Source organism: Berghia stephanieae, chromosome 2 (assembly GCF_034508935.2).
Source record: "Berghia stephanieae isolate SIO BIC M18660-M18661 chromosome 2, UCSD_Bste_1.3, whole genome shotgun sequence".
NCBI classification, from domain to species: domain Eukaryota; kingdom Metazoa; phylum Mollusca; class Gastropoda; order Nudibranchia; family Aeolidiidae; genus Berghia; species Berghia stephanieae.
In genome coordinates this window covers 99628456-99648455 of record NC_088361.1, presented here as the reverse complement: position 1 = coordinate 99648455, position 20000 = coordinate 99628456, and the positions used below count along the sequence as shown (strand labels likewise).

General features: G+C 34.8%; 2 protein-coding genes across 3 annotated transcripts in view; one reads left to right on the top strand and one right to left on the bottom strand.

Moving 5' to 3' along the window:
- The window catches only part of LOC144966027 (uncharacterized), a 92315-nt gene extending 82253 nt beyond the window's left edge, over positions 1-10062 (top strand). For both annotated transcript variants that reach the window (XM_078902016.1, XM_078902017.1), the window contains exons 4-7: positions 585-651; positions 2212-3578; positions 5558-5626; positions 6086-10062. In XM_078902016.1, coding sequence (XP_078758142.1) covers positions 585-651; positions 2212-3578; positions 5558-5626; positions 6086-6517 — 1935 coding nt within the window. In that variant the 3' untranslated portion in view covers positions 6518-10062. The remainder of the gene's footprint in view (positions 1-584; positions 652-2211; positions 3579-5557; positions 5627-6085) is intronic.
- A 7763-nt stretch (positions 10063-17825) lies between these two features.
- The window catches only part of LOC144966026 (synaptobrevin homolog YKT6-like), a 9925-nt gene continuing 7750 nt past the window's right edge, over positions 17826-20000 (bottom strand). Inside the window, exons 8-9 of the mRNA XM_078902015.1 lie at positions 19599-19700; positions 17826-19066 (exon numbers count right to left, since the gene is read on the bottom strand). Coding sequence (XP_078758141.1) covers positions 19031-19066; positions 19599-19700 — 138 coding nt within the window. The 3' untranslated portion in view covers positions 17826-19030. The remainder of the gene's footprint in view (positions 19067-19598; positions 19701-20000) is intronic.

Genomic DNA, 20000 nt, shown 5'->3' with positions numbered 1-20000 from the left:
CCATTTTCACATTTTTGTCAGTGTTTTATTAGGAATTTATGAGAAGATAAGATAAGCTCGTGGAATCTAGATTTTCTCTCTGTTTCAACAAGTCAAGTGCCTGTTTCTTGGATGCTTATAAACATAGAAAAAAAACAAGATTTGACTTGTCTTTTCTTTTTTTTCTTTCTTTATTTTTTGTCTGATATCACCATAAGTGTCATACAAACATTAAAAACACCAAACTTTTGAGAGAATGCTGGGATTTTTCCTGGTTCTTAAGTCAAGAGACATGATTGGGGGGGGGGGGGGGGGGGGGGGGATAGGCAAAGTCTATCCCACGCTGGGTGGGGTCACGCGGGGGATAAGGGGTCACTTATATGTGAACTGTTAGGTAACAAAGATGTGTCCTGCTTGGAAATAAATTAAGCATTTTGAAGTACATTTAGCAAAGAAAAGCTTTAGTATCTGCACCAATGTAAATTAATGAGAATATTTATTATTATTAGTTTGTTGCACATTGCAGACTTGCTATATATTTAGATAATGTATTAATGCATTTATTAATGTTCCTATAATAGTTCTCCTATCTCTTACTCTTACAGGTCAACCAAGACACTTTTCTGATATCTGATCACCCTGTACAATCGACTACAGCTTTGTCAGTCAAGGGTAAGAAAAACGAAATGAATGCATTTGTCCAAGATTTTTTTTAAAAATTGAGCTCTGTTTTGTCCAGTAATATTTAATTATTTATGATTAAGTACATAGAGAGCTCTGGTAAATAACTGTTATTGCAACAAAATTTGACCGCCAAGACTTTATAAGAACTGTTAGAGCAATATGACCTAAGGGAATGGGCTTCACTTCATGCCCTGAGCTGATGTGATGGTACTGGGTTGACTTCCTCTGTCCTCGCTGTGTGGCCTTGAGCAAGTCAATCTCACTCTAGCTCACATATTTTGCTGAACTGTGATTGTTGCTTGTGAAATTTCAGCCTTTCCTTGATTTACACCCTACAAGTAATTTATCCCATAGAGATGAATAAAGAAAAATTTGTTGTTTTTTTCATTATATTTGCTTTGAGCAATTCATGTACTAAACAGCAATTAAAAGATCAAATGCTGGATTACATTTTTATATTGATAACTTGAAACATAGAACATATTTTACACCTCCATAAGATAATAAATAAGAGATCATATTGGCATCCTAGAATGATGATTGTGAAGTGGGTAATTTTAACTCAATTCAGTACTAAACCTATAACCTATGCTGTGAAAAAAAAAAAAAAAAAAAAAAAAAAAAAAAAAAAACCCTGTCGTCACAGTTTCGTTTTCTTTGATTTAAAGGATTCAATTTAACATTTTGATATCAGGATTGTATATGGCAGCAATTTGACTCAACTCCGGTGATGTTTGTTTTTGACTTTATATCAATTTGATTTGAGGGGCAAGTAAGATCATTGAAACAACCTTGCTTATTGATTAAAATGGAACCTTTGCTTCAATGTTGCTGCTGCTCTTATCAGTGCTTCCATAATTATTTCCACTGTTTGTGTGTACCATTCCAGAACCTTTCTTGTGGAGCAGCAATTCAAGTGCAATATAGTTTATAAAGTATTGTTTTCTCATCTATCTTATATAGTTTATAAAATATTTTGGTTGCCGGAAACTGTGAACTTAAGTACTTGACAAAAATGGATATAATGGCTTCAAAAACAAAAAAATCAACAACAAAAACCAGCAACAAAAATAATACCACAATTTTTATTATTTTTATTGTCACTTGAAGATTTCTGAACCAAAAACATGTCTTGTAATTCTTTTTTTCTCTTATATTTGTTTTGTTAAATATCTTTCACAATTAGGCCTTATATCACCAGTTTTTATATATTGTTTATAGCAGGAGATAAATTATTTGTGTGAAACTTATTCTGAATACCTCTAAAATCGTCTTTTCTGATTTTCATATTTATACAATGAGCACTGTACCTACATGATAGATGAAACAAAAATATTCTCTCAGAACTGTCAATGAATCATACAGAACAGGAGAGAAATCAGACCATTTCTGCCTTATGTATACAAAGAAACCTCATGTAAAACTGGGGATCGTTGAAATGAATACAAGTAAAATAATATACAATGAAAAGAAATTTTTGCAAGTTATGTCATTCCAAGAACAGTGATTTTTATTTTTATTTTTTTATTCTTGCATTTTAATTTACAGGTAAAAATGTTTGGACTCTTTCACTTGAAGCAGACCGTGCCAGTCAGCATGGAGCCCATGCTCATCTCTCTGACATGGCAGGTGGTACAGGTGGTGGTCTGTCTGCCCCTCACACATCGTCCTCCCCACGTAGTATTATACCCTCCATGTGTCGACACAAGAAACTGAGACATCTCTGTCAGATCTGTGATACTGCTCCCGGCACTCCATCTGCACCCCCTAAAAAGAAACATTGTCGCTCCCTATCTGTACCTCCAGATGGACCAAGCACTCCACTATTCTTTCCATCAGGGAAGGACAGCTCTGCTTCGCCATCAAATCGATTTAGTATAGGTGCAGGGAGTCATAGAATGGGTCATGGACATGGCCATTCGTCTCATCATTCTCATCATCATCACCATTATCAACCATCGTATTGTCCACACAGTTCTAATTCAAAGATATGGAGACCCATCGCTGTTGTACCCCTTAGAGGTTCTGCTACTGTAGGCACAAATAGTGGAAATAACTATAGTGGCACCAATAAGAGCGGCAGCAACAGTAAAGCCAAGGATGGTAAAGAAAGAATTAACACCAACATTGGGTTTCATCACCATCATCATCATCATTTTCCACCAGCTACTTTTAGTCACACCATTAGTGCTATAAATGACGACAATAACAACAACAACAGTAGCAGCAGCAGCATTTTGACGTCTGTCTCAGGAATTCATGAAAATAATAACAATGTCGACAGTTTTGGCAACAACAATTTTGCATCATCCTCCATTTCCAGCAGAATTTCAAGCTGTTCCTCATCCGGTTTACTCAAACACAAACTCCTGCCTCCATCTTCCTCATCTTCGGCCAGTTTCGACAGCGGCCATTTTACTACCTCTGATCTCCAGACCCCCCCAAGCTCACCCATTCCTCAGCCTCGACCTGCTTCAGCTGCAAGTGATGCATCCTACAGTTCCACTGGTTGGTTTGACTTCAGCCCGATGCGGGGTCGTCTCAATATCCTACAGAACCGCAGTCTTTCGTGTGAGGATAGAATCTCAGCCTGCTCCAGCTGCTGCTCTTCGTCCTCTCCTTTTTCCTGCTCTTCTCCTTCCAACTCCAGCACCACAACCTCCATGCCATGTGTCTATAACAGCTCAAACACAAACTCTACATCTGGTGACAATGATGGCGATGTAGGTAGAGTTAGTGGGAGTTCTGGCAGAGGCAGTGCTAGTGGTTGTTGTCCTCATCACAGAGGTGGGAATGTTGGGGAGGTTGTTCCTAGATGCCATTCTCAGCCGTGTGTCCTTCATCATCGACGTTGTGGCAAAAAGCGACGACGTGACTGTGATAGACCCACTCTTAACTTCAACAAAATGACTGAGGTAATTTTTTTTTAAATTTCAAAATTAAGCATTTCTATTGTGCAATATCAACTAAAAATGTTCAAAGGGTCCATAACAAACTGCAACACTCAACATGTAGGATGAGACATGGCGTATACAGGCGATATTGCAATTACAGGATTTTATTTGTCTTGTTTTGTTTTTCTTTCTTTTAAGGGGGATGAGAAGGGCAATAATTTATTGTAGAGAATGGAGGAGTAAATTCAGGGTTCTTGAGGTCTCCTTAAATTCAAGGACTCCTAGAAAACTCCTTGATTTTAATATTACCCCATCAGTCTCCTCGGCAACTCCTTGGATTTTGATTTTAGGAGAAAACTCCTTGGGAACTCCTTGAATTTTGCAAGACTGTAAAAAAAATCGGCGGAGTATGTCAAAATTTGATGGGCAATAAGATCACTGAAGACAATTTTTACACAATACAGGTGAAACAAATTGCATTCCAATTTCTTTCACTGTAAGTCTGTAATGTTTTTATAAAAAAGAGCTCTATTATTCTCAACTGCTTGTACTGCAATAAATTGCTCCTTTTCTGATTTGAGGATAAAGGGGCAGAGCACTGGTATTTCACTATACACAAGAAATCAAAGTGATTGCGGGATTGACAACACCACCACTACCACAACCAAAACCTCATCATCATCACTACAACGATGGTCACATCATCTTCACTACCTTCCCAGGCCTGTAAATTTGCCGGCAATGCCGGCATTTCCGGCAATTTCGCTCCACCGAAAAAAAAATAAAAAATAAAAAATTTTCATTTTGTTTCACAGCCTATTGAATTAGTAAAATTCAAAGAAAATATTCCGGGAAATGGGGATCTTTGCTCATGTTATATTGAAAAAGCTTTGGCTTCAGGGGGACCCGGACCCAAACTTCTCACGGATTTTCAGGCAATTTGTTCAGGGGGCAGATGCAGGCCTGCCTTCCTTACTAAAACAGCACCAGCACGTCATAATCATCACTACTACAACCACCACTGAATTATCATCACTACCACCACTACAACCACCACCGAATCATCATCACTACCACCTCCACTACAACCGCAATATCAACACAATCAGTACCACACTAATGTGACCTCCACCACGACTTTATCATAACTACCACAACAGCTGCAACCAGCACCACAGCAACATCAGAACGACCATGAACAAATAATCATCATCCCTACCACCACTACCACCACAACATCACCACTATAACTGTAACATCTTCATCAATACCACCACTACATCGTAATCATCACCGCCACCACCTCTACTACAACGACCACTACATCATCATCACTACAACCTATCATTACCATTAACAACATGAATACAACTACTACCACATCATCATTACCACCACCACTAATAATTTCCTTTTGATGTTTTTTTTTGTTTTAATTGTATAATTTACTTGAAATATTGGTATAATTTTGGTTTGTTTTAGGGTCTCAAATTACGTAATTTCGAGTGGTAAAATGGTGGAAATGATAATTTTTCCCCCAAGTTTTCATGAATATAAATGGACATAACTTGTCTGGTTGTTTTTTTTTTTTTTTTTTTTGGGGGGGGGGGGGGGTTGTCTCATAAAACACAAAGCCCATGAAGATAAACGAATGCAGTTAAACATGCAGAATACTCATTACTATCATTTAGCTGCAAACAAATCGATTCCATGTTTTATTACTTAGTCGTTTTGTAAGACCACCTTTCTTTTGTTTTCTCCTCTATCTTATTTTTCTGCTCCAGTTGACTTCTTGTTTCAAACAAAATTTTTAAGCAAAGGTGAGAAATAAACATAGAATTGGATTAGAACTGATTCACCAAAGTTGGTCAGTTCCAACAAATTTTCTTTTATCATTTTCATTAGATCAATATTTTTTTTAATGGTGTGCAAAGGTTATATGTATAATTGATTGAGTAATTAAAAAAATTTTTATTTTGTTTCCGTTTCACTTGACCCAGACTGCATATGTCCCACCACACCCCCATCGCCGATCTTCGCCTTGGAGTAGTCCAGCTTTTGATAGCCAGGTAAGGGGGAGGTGTAAGGAGATACAGAGAGTTGCATCATCATCTGTGCTCCCATTAATTATTTGTTGTTTACTAACACTTGCAAATAGTGAAAGTATAACATGTTACAATATTAAAGGGAACAGCTGGTTATTGACACAATGCCGTTATTAATTAATCGACTTTTTGTTCAATTGAAAACACGGGGTGACTACATTCCTGTACCTTTCAATAAGAATTTCATATTTTTTATGACTTGGAAAGAAAACTCTTAAAATGTTTGCTGAAGTTCTGAAATCGTTCCTATTAACCAGTAGAAATTGTATAGAAAATTTCTCTCACAGACAGATTGTTCCAATTAAGAGGCTGTTGCGATAAAGCAGTGTTCCAAATACCGGCTTTGGCTGTATTTAGATTTACCTAATTGCAGCAGATTTGAATAATAATGATTTTTTCCTTTTCTCTGGCTTTTGAATCCAGATGCGTTCATGGCAGGGTCAAGGTCATTATATATTCAACAGTCCAGGACAAAGTCAGCAAAATCTATTTTACCTCAACACAATAGCAAGCTCTCCATTGGACACTTCAGAGCTTGGTATGTCGAGGCAGCTACAACAACATGCAGCTGGTGCAGGTAGGGTTGAGCACAGATCTGAAAGACCAGGACGATATCTGGATAATGCTATGACTATCAGTTTAACCCCACCCGATGTGTCTCCAAACAAGCAGGATGACGAAGAAGGGGAAAATGAAGAAAATGATGATGAAGAAGAGGAGGAGGAGGATGAAGAAGATGATGAGGATGAAAGAAACTGCAGTTGTCATGATAACCAGCGTGATCCAGACAACATTGGCGTTTTTCCAATGGGTGACTTGGACGATTTAGACTTGGAGCAGATAGAAACTCACTGACAACACAAATACGGCACCAACGACTCATTTTATTTTGTTTCTTGGAACTATGATATATTACTATAGCCATTCTTAATTTTTACGAGTAAATATATATATATATATATGAATTCAGTTTTGGCCCAAGTGAGAAGTGTTTGTGGAATTTTAAGACTAAAAGATATTATTTTATAAAGACATTGCTTACTTTTGTAGTCTTTAGCTTAAGTGTTCTTCATTATTTGAATTTCTCCTCACCTGATTTCAATTTCAGAGAAATAACCACACTTTTTATCAAGAAAGAAAATTTACTTGGAGCAGCTCTGATTTGATCATTAATATTGTTGCTTTGAATTGAGCATTAATCGATTTACCAAGAACTCATTAATTTTGGTTTCTTTTTGTCTTTTAGCAAAATAGGGTCTTAGGGAAATGAGAGGGCAAAAATAAAGGTTGAGATTGTTTGTTTTTTTCTTTTTTGAATCAACTCTCCTTCTTTGACTCTGGTATACTGAATTCTACATTTTGATATTTTGAATTTTATTTTGTTTTAGTTTTTTTTTTCAAAACAATTTATGTATTCATAAAAATTGTAAAGGCATTTCTCTTTATCCATTGTACAGCACACCGTGAGCTATATGTAGGTTCTTAACATTTGTAAACTTTTATGTACTTAAATCTAAAAGTAATTTTTCTTTCAATTTCTGAAACATCTTTTCTTAGTGAAAATAACAGTATACAATATGATATGTGTGTAAACAAATTAATCATGTTAGTACAGATAGTTTTAGCAATGGCAGTAACATTCATATAAACGTATCTGTTTTAAATTATAGGTGCCTATCATTCGTTTCCCTCCTGACTTCTAGAAGAGATGAATTTCTGAAGTCAAATTTCTATTAGAAGAATTCCTATCAAAGCGAAAATTAAACTCTCTAATCTGTCCTGTCTTATCCATTATTTGTTATGGGAGAACTCATTGATATCCTTTATAGTAAACCAGTTTGTCAATTGTTGGTTGCATATACTGAAATGGATAAAAGCTTAATAAAGAAGAAAATATAAAAACATCAAGTTATACCGTTCTTGTGTAAGCATTTTCATAATGAACAGGTTGTCTTAAATTGTGTAATAAGTAATCAAATACATAGGGGTGACTGAAATTATAATATTATAGTAGCACTTGTATTTTGATATAGTTTTGTCATTCTTAATGCTATATATATATATATCATATTCCTAGTCTTAGAGGATAAATGTAAATATAGGTTTTTCTGACTTTATTTTGATTTTTATCAGTAATTTGGTGGGTGTCGTATTTAAAATGAAATATATCGATAACATATTTTCAAATTTTGGATTAAGAGTTTCACATATCTTGCATCTTTTTAGATATGATTTGGAACAAGTTGCACACACCTGTATAGTTTATATTTACATACATGTATTAGTATATTCCAATTTTTATTGTGACAACATAACTGTCGGTTGTGAATCCGTCTTTTCTTCTTTTTAAATTGTAAACTGTCTTCAATATGAAGATGGAGGAAGAATGAGAAGAATGTTTTCATTTTTGAACCAATGATTTCTTGGATAAATGAGTTTTGAATGTATAATTTGGAATGATTCAATTATTGAATGGCAGCTTTTCCAATTTCCATGTCTTGAATTACGAGAATGACTGACCTGTGCATTGCGTTGTATGGATGATGATAATCAGATCAAAAGCTGATGACAAATTCCTTTTGATGAGAATTATTTTTTATATTCAATATCTTGTAATCCCAAAGCAGCAGAACAATCTTAAATTCCCATTATTGTTTTTAATATTAAGCACTATGACAGCATATTTAATTTTTTGGGTTAATTTTTATCCTCATATATATATTGTGTTCCAAAAGTTCTGTCACCCCCCCCCCCCCCCCCCCCCCCCAAAATGGAATATTTTAACCATATGAATTGTAAATACATAATTAATGGCACCAGACTTCACCAGTGAGTAACAATTCACTTGATGCAGAGCAGGGGCCAAATTTGATCGTTTGACATCGTTCATGGGTGGCACATGCAAATTTAAAGAAAATCCTTGTAACTTCCAAGTAAGATGTTAGTCCTTGTTGATTTTTTCTAGAACATTACCAGTGTGTACTGAAAGCTTGCACATTATCAAAGCTTTTCATTTTCTTGATTGTATCCTGTATTTCATTGATTCCAAAGATTAAAGGTTAAACTAACAAATTCTGTGCGTGATTGTGCTTTAGAAATTATTTCTCTAGATAATCAAATTCCACTGCTGCGAAGCATTTTTATGTTTGCTGAAGAACTGTGCAATGTTTAAATCAGCGTTTAATTATAACTGGATCTGCTAAAGAGCTCCTCGCACAGATCATTCCATTGTCAAATATCATATTTAAAACCCATTTATGAGTAGCACACGATCATCTCAATTTCCTAAAATGTCATAATTGAAGGTAACATCAAGGCCAGGCGGTATTGTGATGAAATCATTAATCCACATGTCTTGTCTTCCCTCTTATGGCATGATATCATGGTAGACTTTCCTTAGTCCAATCAAACATCTTTGTGATGAGCTTGATAGGAGGAATAGGAATATGCCACACTCACCAAGAACTTTAGAGTTGCATTGCAGCGAGAATGGCAAGAAATTTCCTAGATAGCAATCCGGAACCTTATTAAGTCAATGAACTGATGATGTAATTAAAGCGTTTGGCGGTCACACAGCATAGTGTAGTGATCAAACTTGAACATATGATAACCAGGTCGGTTTGAATAAAACTATCCCCCTTGACATCAGCTGATTTAGTCAATGGAAGACATGTTTGCCCTTTGTCCGTACCAAGTTTCAACGAAAATGCACTGAAAAAAAGTGATATCTAACTTTTATTTTGGGTGTGACAGAACATTTGGAAGACGGTATAGAATAAGTTGGAATGGAGGGATGAGTTTTCTCTTACCACTTTTGATAAGCAGAATTTTAGTGTCTAATAATTTTTCAGAGTTTTATGAATGGCTTAATCATAAAAACATCTTTGTTTCTGGTTTTAGTCAATTTTGTGATTGTTAAATCATATTTTTAGTAAGTGGGTAACTTGGTCTAAAATAGACTTTACGGAATGTATTTTGTGTTAATAAACTATCTTTTTTATCGAGAGAGTGTAAAGCAATTGAGCCTGTCAGTTTCACATTACTGTAGTAGTGATTAATTGTTTCAAAGACTTCTACAGTTATAAAAGATTACTTAACATTGTACAGATTTGTAACTGACATTTAATTTTCTTCCCTCTCTCTCTCTCTGCTAAACAGGTCGTCTTGTTGTTTTGGGGATTTATAAGGTCCAAGTATCTATGTGTGTTGATATTGTACATATTATATTCATAGTCTTTACTATCCATTTAAATTTTAAGCTAGAATAGCAATAAAATTTAGAGGAAGACAAGATGAGAAACAACAAAATGATTTGTTGAAGTCATTCGTCCACTTGGAGCTGTGTGGAGAAAGCCAGTGGTCACAACCACCTTATTACAATAAACATGCAAAAACTTTGACATGATTTGATTTATCATTTTTTTTCTTTGAAAAAAATCTCTCCGCTTTATGTAGCGTTGAATCCCTTTATCTGGGTGGGGTTCCTGGCCTCCCATAGTGGGCAGGAAGGTACTTACTGTGTCTTCAATCCCCCTATATCTGTTTTCCAATGTGCTTTCTTTCTTTGTCTTTGAATGAGATTACTTGGTTTTGTCCTGGTCCTGGCCGAATGCCCTGGCTGAGAGGGAAACAAGTCAAATGCAAAGTTAGAGTTTTGGGAGATGATATTATTTTCCTTGTAAATCATCTCTCTGTTATGCATTGTGTTATGTTTTCTTTATATTATATACGATTTGTAAGACATTAGTGTATTCCTCTTAGTGGGGACCTGTGCTTGTGTCTGGATGAGACTGTTAGTGATCTCAAACTAAGTACTTTGATGGTGTGCTCTTGGAATCTACACCTGTTTCTCATTTGAACCAATTCCCCTTTGTCTTACCTTTTCTTGGGTGCTTTAATTGTAATTCTAGAACTTTTTACTATCCCATTTTCTTCCTTTTTACTGAAATAAATAATAACGTGAAGTTGAATGTAAGCTTCAATTTAATTACAAAAACATCAAATGAACGTTTCGGGTTTCCCTTTATCAACAAAACAGGATGAATGAAACACCACAGATGGCGCTGATATGACCTAATTTGTTGCAAGTGCCGTAAAACCCTTAAAAACTAACTAATCCCTTTATCTGTTCTCTCTTTCTACATGACTTTTTTTCCCTAGTTTTTAATTGATAGTACTTGCATTCGCCCAGACCCTGGCTTCAGACCTTTGGCTAGGAGGCAGTGTGATGTGTGTGTGTTAATGTTTTGTTTTCCTGTGAGATGATATTTTTGTATGTGTTTGAATGACTTATCTGAATGAGTATTAGAAATGTACCAACTCTCTTTCTGTTGGAATCTTTTTGGTTAGCCTCACGCGAATAAAGGTCCTGACCTCCCATAGTGGGCAGGGTTTCCATGCTTTCTGTCTTTATCTTGGAATGAGATTACTTGGTTTTGTCCTGGCCCTGGCTGGGAGGGAAATAGTCAAATGATGATATTTTTTGTCTTGTAAACCATCTCTCTCCGTTATGCACTGTACTATTTTTGTTTTACATATATATGATGTGTAAACAATTGACTGTGTTCCTCTTACTCTTAGTGGGGACCTGTGCTTGTGTGAAGAGACATTTAGGTGATCTCATAAGTACACTGATAGTGTGCTCTTGGAATCTTCATCTGTTCTTTATTGAACTACACATAATTCCTCTTTGTCTTCCTTTTGATTTAATTGTAATTCTAGAACTTTTTACTATCCCATTTTCTTCCTTTTTACTGGTGCTGATATGACCTACATGTGTTGCAAGCGCCATAAAACCCTTAAAAATAAAATAAAAAGCTGAGCAAAGGGTAAGTGTGCTGCTATGTAGTCTTGTGGTGTGACACTCCCATCTGATTGAAATGTCCCGTATTTGAATCCCACTCTGAATGGTGCATAGTTGAGTTCTTGGAAAAAGATCTTTATTTAAATTCTCTCACCATACTCAGGTGTAAAATGAGTACCTGGCCAGTAAGAGCCTTTTCTATGTCAGAAAAACTTGTAATATCGCCTAACAGGCCTCATATCTTGTCCTACATATTAAGTGTTACTATTGCTCCTTGTAAAGCGCTTTGAGCATGTTTAGTGGATATTGCGCTTTATAAATGCTCAAGTAATTGATGTGTCGACCTACAAAAGTTGAGGCAAACCTGGCTAAACTGAAACGGTCATATTTTTGTCTATATTCTTTGACATTATGCAATCAACGTCAAGGATTACATATTCATTTCCTGAGTGGTCAATTGAGCATTTAGAAAAAAAAATAATGACAAATATAATCTAATTGCCATAAATTTGAAAACCTCAATGTTGGAATCAGCTTGAAAAATGGAGAAAAATTGTCTTTGTCTCATTAAAATCGGTCTAGAAATACCTTTTTTTTGTAAAAGTTAAAAGATTTGATTTTGGAAATAGCTTTCTCAAATTTTATAATTTTATGATAATTTCCTTATTTTCTGGTCGATGTTCTTGATTTATATATCATTTTTCATATCTCAATGAGACGGACGCGCTAATGTACCTCGTTTGATTCAAGAGTTTAAAACACAGATTTCGTTTTTTGATTGTGAGTCCAGCCTGACTAAGAATTCACGAGTGTTGAGATAGTGACGTAACTATACATACAAGACCTCGTTCTCCACACCTCAGTAGGGTTTCCTCATCGCTTTCGGTCAACCGTGGTCTTTGAAGTTACACAACATATACTGCCTGTGATGCATGTACATAAATCAGGGGCTGAGCTGACACATGTTGACAAGCAAGCTATCAAAAGAGCAATCGTTGATTGGTCAAAAATTCAGGATCGCATACATAAGTTCTGGAAAGCGATACCCACCCACCTGTCAGTGAATAAAACTTCTATGATGAAATGAGGGCTCCATAAAGTTTTATATCATGGTAGGCTCCACCCTCTCTTTCTATTCTGGCGTAGGTGTAGACGACAATAGCATTTCGGATGTCATAATGACAAGTGGGAAAAGGGTCAAAGCTTCCAAACAATCCCAATCGTCGTCTAAACTAATCGGCCCCGTTCACGCAAAGTGTCTATTAACCAATCAATGGCAAGGATGAACAGGAATGGTGAGAGCATGCATCCCTGCTTGACACCAGTCTTAATTTCAAAGCTGTCAGTAAGCTGATCTTCATGTACAACCCTGCAACTTGATCCTTCCTAGATTTCATGAGGTTTACTATCTGTGGGACTTTTAAATGATTTCAGATTAGTTGGTGCTGGATATCCATATTCCAGATCTAAATTTCTTGATTATTGTATCACTTTTTTTTTTTACTATTGCTGAAATGACATAAAAGTTGCAGGCATTGTGGACTCATTAAAAAAACATAGAAACGTCTACACTCACAAAAACTAAAAGCTTCAATTATGTTAAAAAAGCCAAGTGATCCTTGTACTGGGCCAGTAAATTGTTAAATGTGTGCATCATTTTGTTCTTGTGGCATCACACTCATCATAAGACCTGTAAGTCCTTGATACGATTCCCACATGGGATGGCACAAAGGAGAGCTATTGGAACAGACTCAATTTACATTCTCTCACCACAATCAGATGTAAAATGAATACCTGACTGATAACAGTTGTCTTTCTGTTATGTGTTATGTTTCATCCTATAATATGTAAAGTGCTGCTATTGTAAAGCACTTTGACCATGTTTAGTAGATATTGCGCTATGTTTGTTTTTTTGCATTGCTAGCGGCCATGTTGTGACTGCAAACATTCGGAAAATATCACTGATTTGCATTGCGGCCGCAATGTGTGCAATTTTTTTGCAAATTTTCTAGATTTTGCCAAGAAAAAAAAAAAGACAAATTTTTTTCTTTTAATTTGATAGCTCATGTAGTATGTGAAAGATAATTAATCAAGAGTATTTTTTTTTTTTTTTGCTATCCCATTTTCTTCTTATATACTGGCGCTGATATGACCTTACTTTTGTTGCAAGCTCTGCGAAACCCTTAAACTTAAAAACAAACACCTTTCTCTTTCATGAACTAATTATGGGTTTTTAGGAAAATTAATCGCAAATTTTTGCACATTTTGTGCAAATATTGCTGTATTTAGCTTGCAAAATTTTGAGATTTTCTTTTGCAAAAAACCGCCATGTCAGTTTATTGGGATGCTCGACCCCACACGAGTCAACAGACTCCAACCACAATGAGGAAAATGGATTTCTCCACCACAACTACCCTACATTCCCGACCTAGCACCTTCAGACTTCTTATTCTCTTAATTGAAGGAGTATTTCAAAGGAAACTACTATGAAAGTGACAAAGGCGTGAAGGATGTTGTACGATCTTGGTGTCGAGAAAAAGGACATCATTTTTTTTGCCAACAGGATGTGTCAAATGGTGGGGCATTGGCAGCTCTGTGTTGGTTGTGATTGTAACTATTGTCGAAAAAATAAAGTAAGCAATCCGTAGCTGATATTTCTAGCTTTCGTTTGATGTATTGTTAAACTAATTCTAAAAATGAGGGAGTTATTACGGAAATTGCAAAAAATTTCAACCCTCCCTCGTAATATTTAAATAAATGATAACAATATTGAATTTCCTTTATTCAACTGTCATTCACGAGGCCACCAATTCACCACCAATGTACTTAGTTTGAGATCACCTATGTCTCATCCGGACACAAGCACAAAATCCAACAAAGAGGAATACACTCAAATGCTTGCATTCTACATTCAAAATAACAAATATAATAATACATAACAGAGATTATTTACAAGGTAAAAAATATCATCTCCCAAAACAACAACTATGCATTTGACTGTTTCCCTCCCAGATAGGCTTCTGACCAGGGCCAGGACAAAACCAAGTAATCTCATTCCAAGACAAAAGACAGACAGCATGTTGGAAAACAGATATAAGGGGATAAAAGACACAGTATGTACCCCCCCCCCCCCCCCTGCCCACTATGGGAGGTCAGGAACCCCACCCAGTATCCAAAGATTTACTATAATCAAAACCTGACTTTAGAATAATGAAACTAATGGCATTTAAAATTATTAAGAAATTTTAAAAGTATCTCAAGTCTCTAGTAATTAAAGAAACAATCATTCACACTACTATTTCATTATATTATTAACAATCATCAACATAGACATTCAACATTTATCTGACAGTAACTTTGTCATTCTCAATCTAAAAATACAGTAAAACCGCGTCATTAATATTGCCATCTTACAAACCTCTGCGAAATTGACAATATAAGGAGTTATGGCATATCGAACTTGGCACATTTAGTCAAGATATACAATTGATTGGTTTAAATAGCAATGGAATAACCCTCATACATTTGAAATAATGAACGGGAATTAAATGGAGCCCCGCCAAAGAGTCACAATTTAAATAAGGTTAGGGTAATCTTTCATCAGTAGATTGAACATATAACACAATATAAAAACTAGAAGCATTAATGTATATATGGCACAAATAAATATGTCAAAAAGGAGACAGTTAAATTATAATAAAATAGATCATAGCCAATATCCATTGTCATCATAGCCTTGTAGATGGCTAACAAGACAAAAGCAAAAGATAAGGGTCTCTTGCCAGGGCCTTATGGATGCTAGGAAATAAGTTCAACTTGGGACTGTTTTTGATCGTTTCATGAAGCTGTTAATTTTGATGTTGTGACAACGCATAGTACTTTAAAAGTTGTTGTTTTTTGTTTTTTTTTCTTTTCCCAAATGCATTGTTATTCTCCGATCATAGTGCGATCAGAACCTCACATAACAGTTTTAAATATTCATTAGCAATAACAAAACGTGAATGGTGATGTAACGAAGTTGGCTAATCTAAAAAAAATATGTAACCAACCGAGTCAAGTGAGTATTATGTCAACGTGAACCAGATGAAAAAAAAACCTGAATTTTAAATATATAAATAACAAAATAAATTAATTTATATAGCTTCTAGTTCCAATCAAATTGCTCACTGGCGCTTTATATCATAAACTCATTATATATGGTACACATTAGATATAAAACCGACAAGTTAAAAACCACATTGTTATGATAATAGGATATATTAAAATAAAATACATACAAGGAATCTAAATTATAAGGTCTACAGAAAAGTTCAATGAAAAAGAAATCAGAAAATGTTTGTTTTAAATGTTTTAATTTAAACCAAGTCTCCCCAATAAGGGAATTGAATTTAAGTCAAATTTTCAAAGCGATGTACGCTTAAAACTTAATTTGTATACATCAGGTTCACCCTGACTGTTTTGAGCCAAATGATCACATACAGTTAAAGTTAGTCAATAGCAATGGTTGCTTTCAAGAGATTTCAACGTTATTTAAATCACAAATGACACTTTTCTTTGGGTTGCAATACCACAATTTTTTTTTTTAAGTTGGCAAATTATTATCAAATCAGAGCAATGTGCATTAGAGGTGGGTAAGTAAAATATTTCCGATACCAAAAGTTGTTTGCATGCCCTCGATTTTTCCAAATTTCCCATAGAGTATGAGGTATTTTGCTTTTTTTTTTGAACAGACTAAAATTTACAACAGTAGGATTTGTAAAATTGACAGTGATCTGTAAGGTCTTTCTGAAGAATAACAAGTCACAATTTTTTTTGTTTGTTAATAACATATATCTCATTTAAAAAGTTGTCTTTGTTGAAAAGTGATTTAATGAAGTCTTTTTTGAAGCGTGTCGGATCAAGGTCATGATTATTGATATGTTGGTGTATTGTGAAGATTTTGGACGTTCAGTTCAAGGTCAATGAGAAAATTGTCGGAAAAGGGGAGATAAGAGATGTTGGTGCTATAATATTTCGTAAATTACCAAACTGGTTCAGCGTTATTAAGGAGAGAAATGTACAAATATTATTTATCTTTTCTTTTGGTGAATTTTTCGTCCCGTGTATGACATGTGTTTTGAGTATTTTCTTTTCTTGGTTTTGTTTTCTTTTCATTTTTGCAAATACTAGTAATAGGGTTTACAGAATTGTTATCGTAGTTAGTTCATTTTCAGTGTCACTATAATAACAATTATAGGTATCACAGTTTGGTGTTGGTAAAGGTGGATTGGCATAGGGAGTTTTGGTTGTTCTTACTTAGGGGAAAGGAGTTGAAACTTGTAGGGGAAATGAGGTAGCATTCAACTGAGGATGCTTGTATTATCAGTTTTATAAAAGTACATTTTTACAATTTATTTGCGTAAAATAAATATAATACATTCTACAATACAATCCAATGTAAATAAGATATTACACATCCAGAAAAGTTTCTGAATAATAATAATGATGATTATGATGATAATAATAATAATAATAATAATAATAATAATAATAATAATAATAATAATAATGATGATAATGATGATGATGATGATGATGATGATGATGATGATGATGATGATGATGATGATGATGATGATGATGATAATAATAATAAGAATATAACTTGTAAAAAAAGGAATTATACATTTATGTTCAAATAAAATCCTTTCAACTTGAGGACATATTGCTCACAAAGATTAAAAACTATAGTAGAGCATCACAACAGCCTGTCAGGAGTGTTACGATCATAACAGATACAAAAGATATATCTGCATCATTTTATAATAGTTATTAAATTATTCTTATAACAAACTGTTGATCATGTTTTATGACAAATTATTACTGCTGTTAATAGTTTTTGTTATAAAATTGATCCAATATATAGTGCAATTTCCCCTAAATGTGCTCAAAGCTCTTTAAGAGGTCCCAAGTCAACAGCAATATTTAATATGTGGTGTAAGACAAGATATGATGTCTGTAAACGCTGTTACAATTATTTTCAACAGGGATTGCTGTTGAGGCCAGGTGCTCATTTTACACTTGAGTGCAGTGAGTAAAGAGTCTTTTTCAAGAACTCAACTTTGCGCTGCCAAGAGCAGGACTCGAACCAGGGAATGCAAGTGTCCTTCAGTGAGACCAAAAAAAAAATAAAAAATACACGAACTTTAAAAAGAAAGTGATATACTTGTGACCATTGATTATTCTATAAAGTATAAGAAGTTAGCTGTTGTAATGGTTTCTTGTTGAGCATCCTGTCTGTTGTGAAGAATGTGATCAATGTGTTGTATTTGTTTAAAGTTATCAAAATGTGTGTAAGTCGTGCATCTTTTCTTGAAATTATGGGAGGTTTCCATTGTTTTTGGTTGAGAGAACTCGGCAAAACGACTCTTGAATCAAATTCCTCTGGCAGCTGCAAAATGGGGAGACTGAGACCCTTGCCTATTTCACCAAACAAATCAAATAGTGGTCACCATCAATACAGCCTAATGCCCTTATCACATGTAACTTTTTTTCTAACATAGAAAGATATATCATCCTTTATAGAGGGTTTCTACATCATGGCAAAGAAGAAGAGAGTGTTTGTAACAGATAGTTCCATTCCTTGTCAGGACTTTGCGCAAATCTTGCTTTCCATCATTGAAGTATTTTTTGTGATTTGTTCTTCTGTATGAAAGTCTTATGTGTCTTATACATATACATGTACTTGTCTTGCAGGTATGTAATAGATGTCTGTGTTTTCACAACTTTTGGGCATTAGTGAAAGATATACGATTTTTGACAGATATCATGAATTATGTCGAGCCGAGAGCCAAAAGGCACGAGTCTACGATGTCTGTCCTCAAGGTAATATGTTATTGATTTCAGTTAAAAATCATATTAACGCACCTTATTCTGAAATCTAAGAAAAGAATTAAGAATACAATATGGTAAAATTGAAAGAAATATGACACCATGAATTATTTGTTTGAGCACCATGTTATCAATCAGTCTTATATCACTTTTTATCTGATCCGTATTTTAATAGACAAAGAGGGAAGGAGGTGTTATAAAATTTTGGTTGTAGCCAGGTGATGTGTTGACATTTTGGTCATATGGTTTACATACCTGTTTATTTCATTTAATGTAATTTTGAATGTTGACCCCAATATGTCCGCTGTTATTCACATGGTTTAAATAATGTCCCAACTTCTCATAAGCGTGATGGTCAGGTTTCTTTTTGCAGCTAATGGTCATAACCTTACAATTAATGTGAATGCTTGGACCAGATGTTGTACATGGGTTTTTTATGGAGTTTCTCTTAAGAAGATGCATATTGAAAATAGAATTCTAATGTGAGTTTCCAAAGTGACAATGCTTCAAAATAATACAAATCATAATCAAGGTGCAGCTGGGCATCAATCCCTCTCTGATTGTGGAGAAAATTATTGCATCAACTGTCCACATTGGTTTTATCGTCAGGAGCATCATCACCTCTCTGATTGTGGAGAAAATGATAGTATACTGTTCACATTGGCCAATATCAAAAAGGCCAGATCTTACGTCTCTCAAAGAATCACACAGCATTGGCTTCTCTTTTTAGCCTGAAATAAAAGGGATGGGGGGGGGGGGGAAGCGAAAGAAAGATAGAAAATGATTAAAATTTTGACAGATCGCTTTTGTCCAAGTGAGGAGTGCTAATAATTGAAATGCTTGCATTATGTTATTATAAACTTAATGATAATGTTGACATGCCGTCAATGGCCATGTCATCTTTTCGTTTTGTGAATTTGAGCAAATATTGGGCACAAATTTCTATTCCAGAGCATTTGAACCTATGGGAAGGCATTTTACTTAAATTATCCCACGTCATTCAGATTATGAAGGAACATCTGATTATCGCTATTATGTTTCAATCGCTATTAGTGGTGGCAGGATTTTAGAACATTCCTCCTGTCCGAGGATTGAAACCAGTCCCTTTGATTGTGAGACAAATACTCTGTGACCCATTTCTGTACATAGTCTATATGTGGTAAAGATAATGATATTTAAGAAATGTTTTGTAAAATATCTATGGCTTGAAATGAACAAAGACAATAACAACAAAAGTTGTCCATTCATTTGATTTCAACTCACTTTCATATAGAATTTATCTGACTGAGCATTAAGGTCCTCTGATTTGTCGAGAAGGCCATTTATATCTTGACCTCTTTGTAAGACAGCATCTATATTGCTGTGCTGAAATAGAAAAAGATTAGGGGAAACATTTTTAAGAGCATAACAAATGGTGGACTTTTATCATATTACACAACCAGAGACCTTCAGAAATTCATATAGATATATCCAAATGTACAGTTAAACAGGATGGCTATATATACTTGTTTTTTTTTTTTTTTACAAATCTTTTTCTTTAAGTGTGTTTGAGATTATTTGATGTGCATTTTAACAGAGCAAAATGAATAATGCCAACGCTTCCGCTCTCGTGTAAAATATGGGCATGGAGCCACTTGCAGCCAGAGGAAAGAATTATAAAGTCAC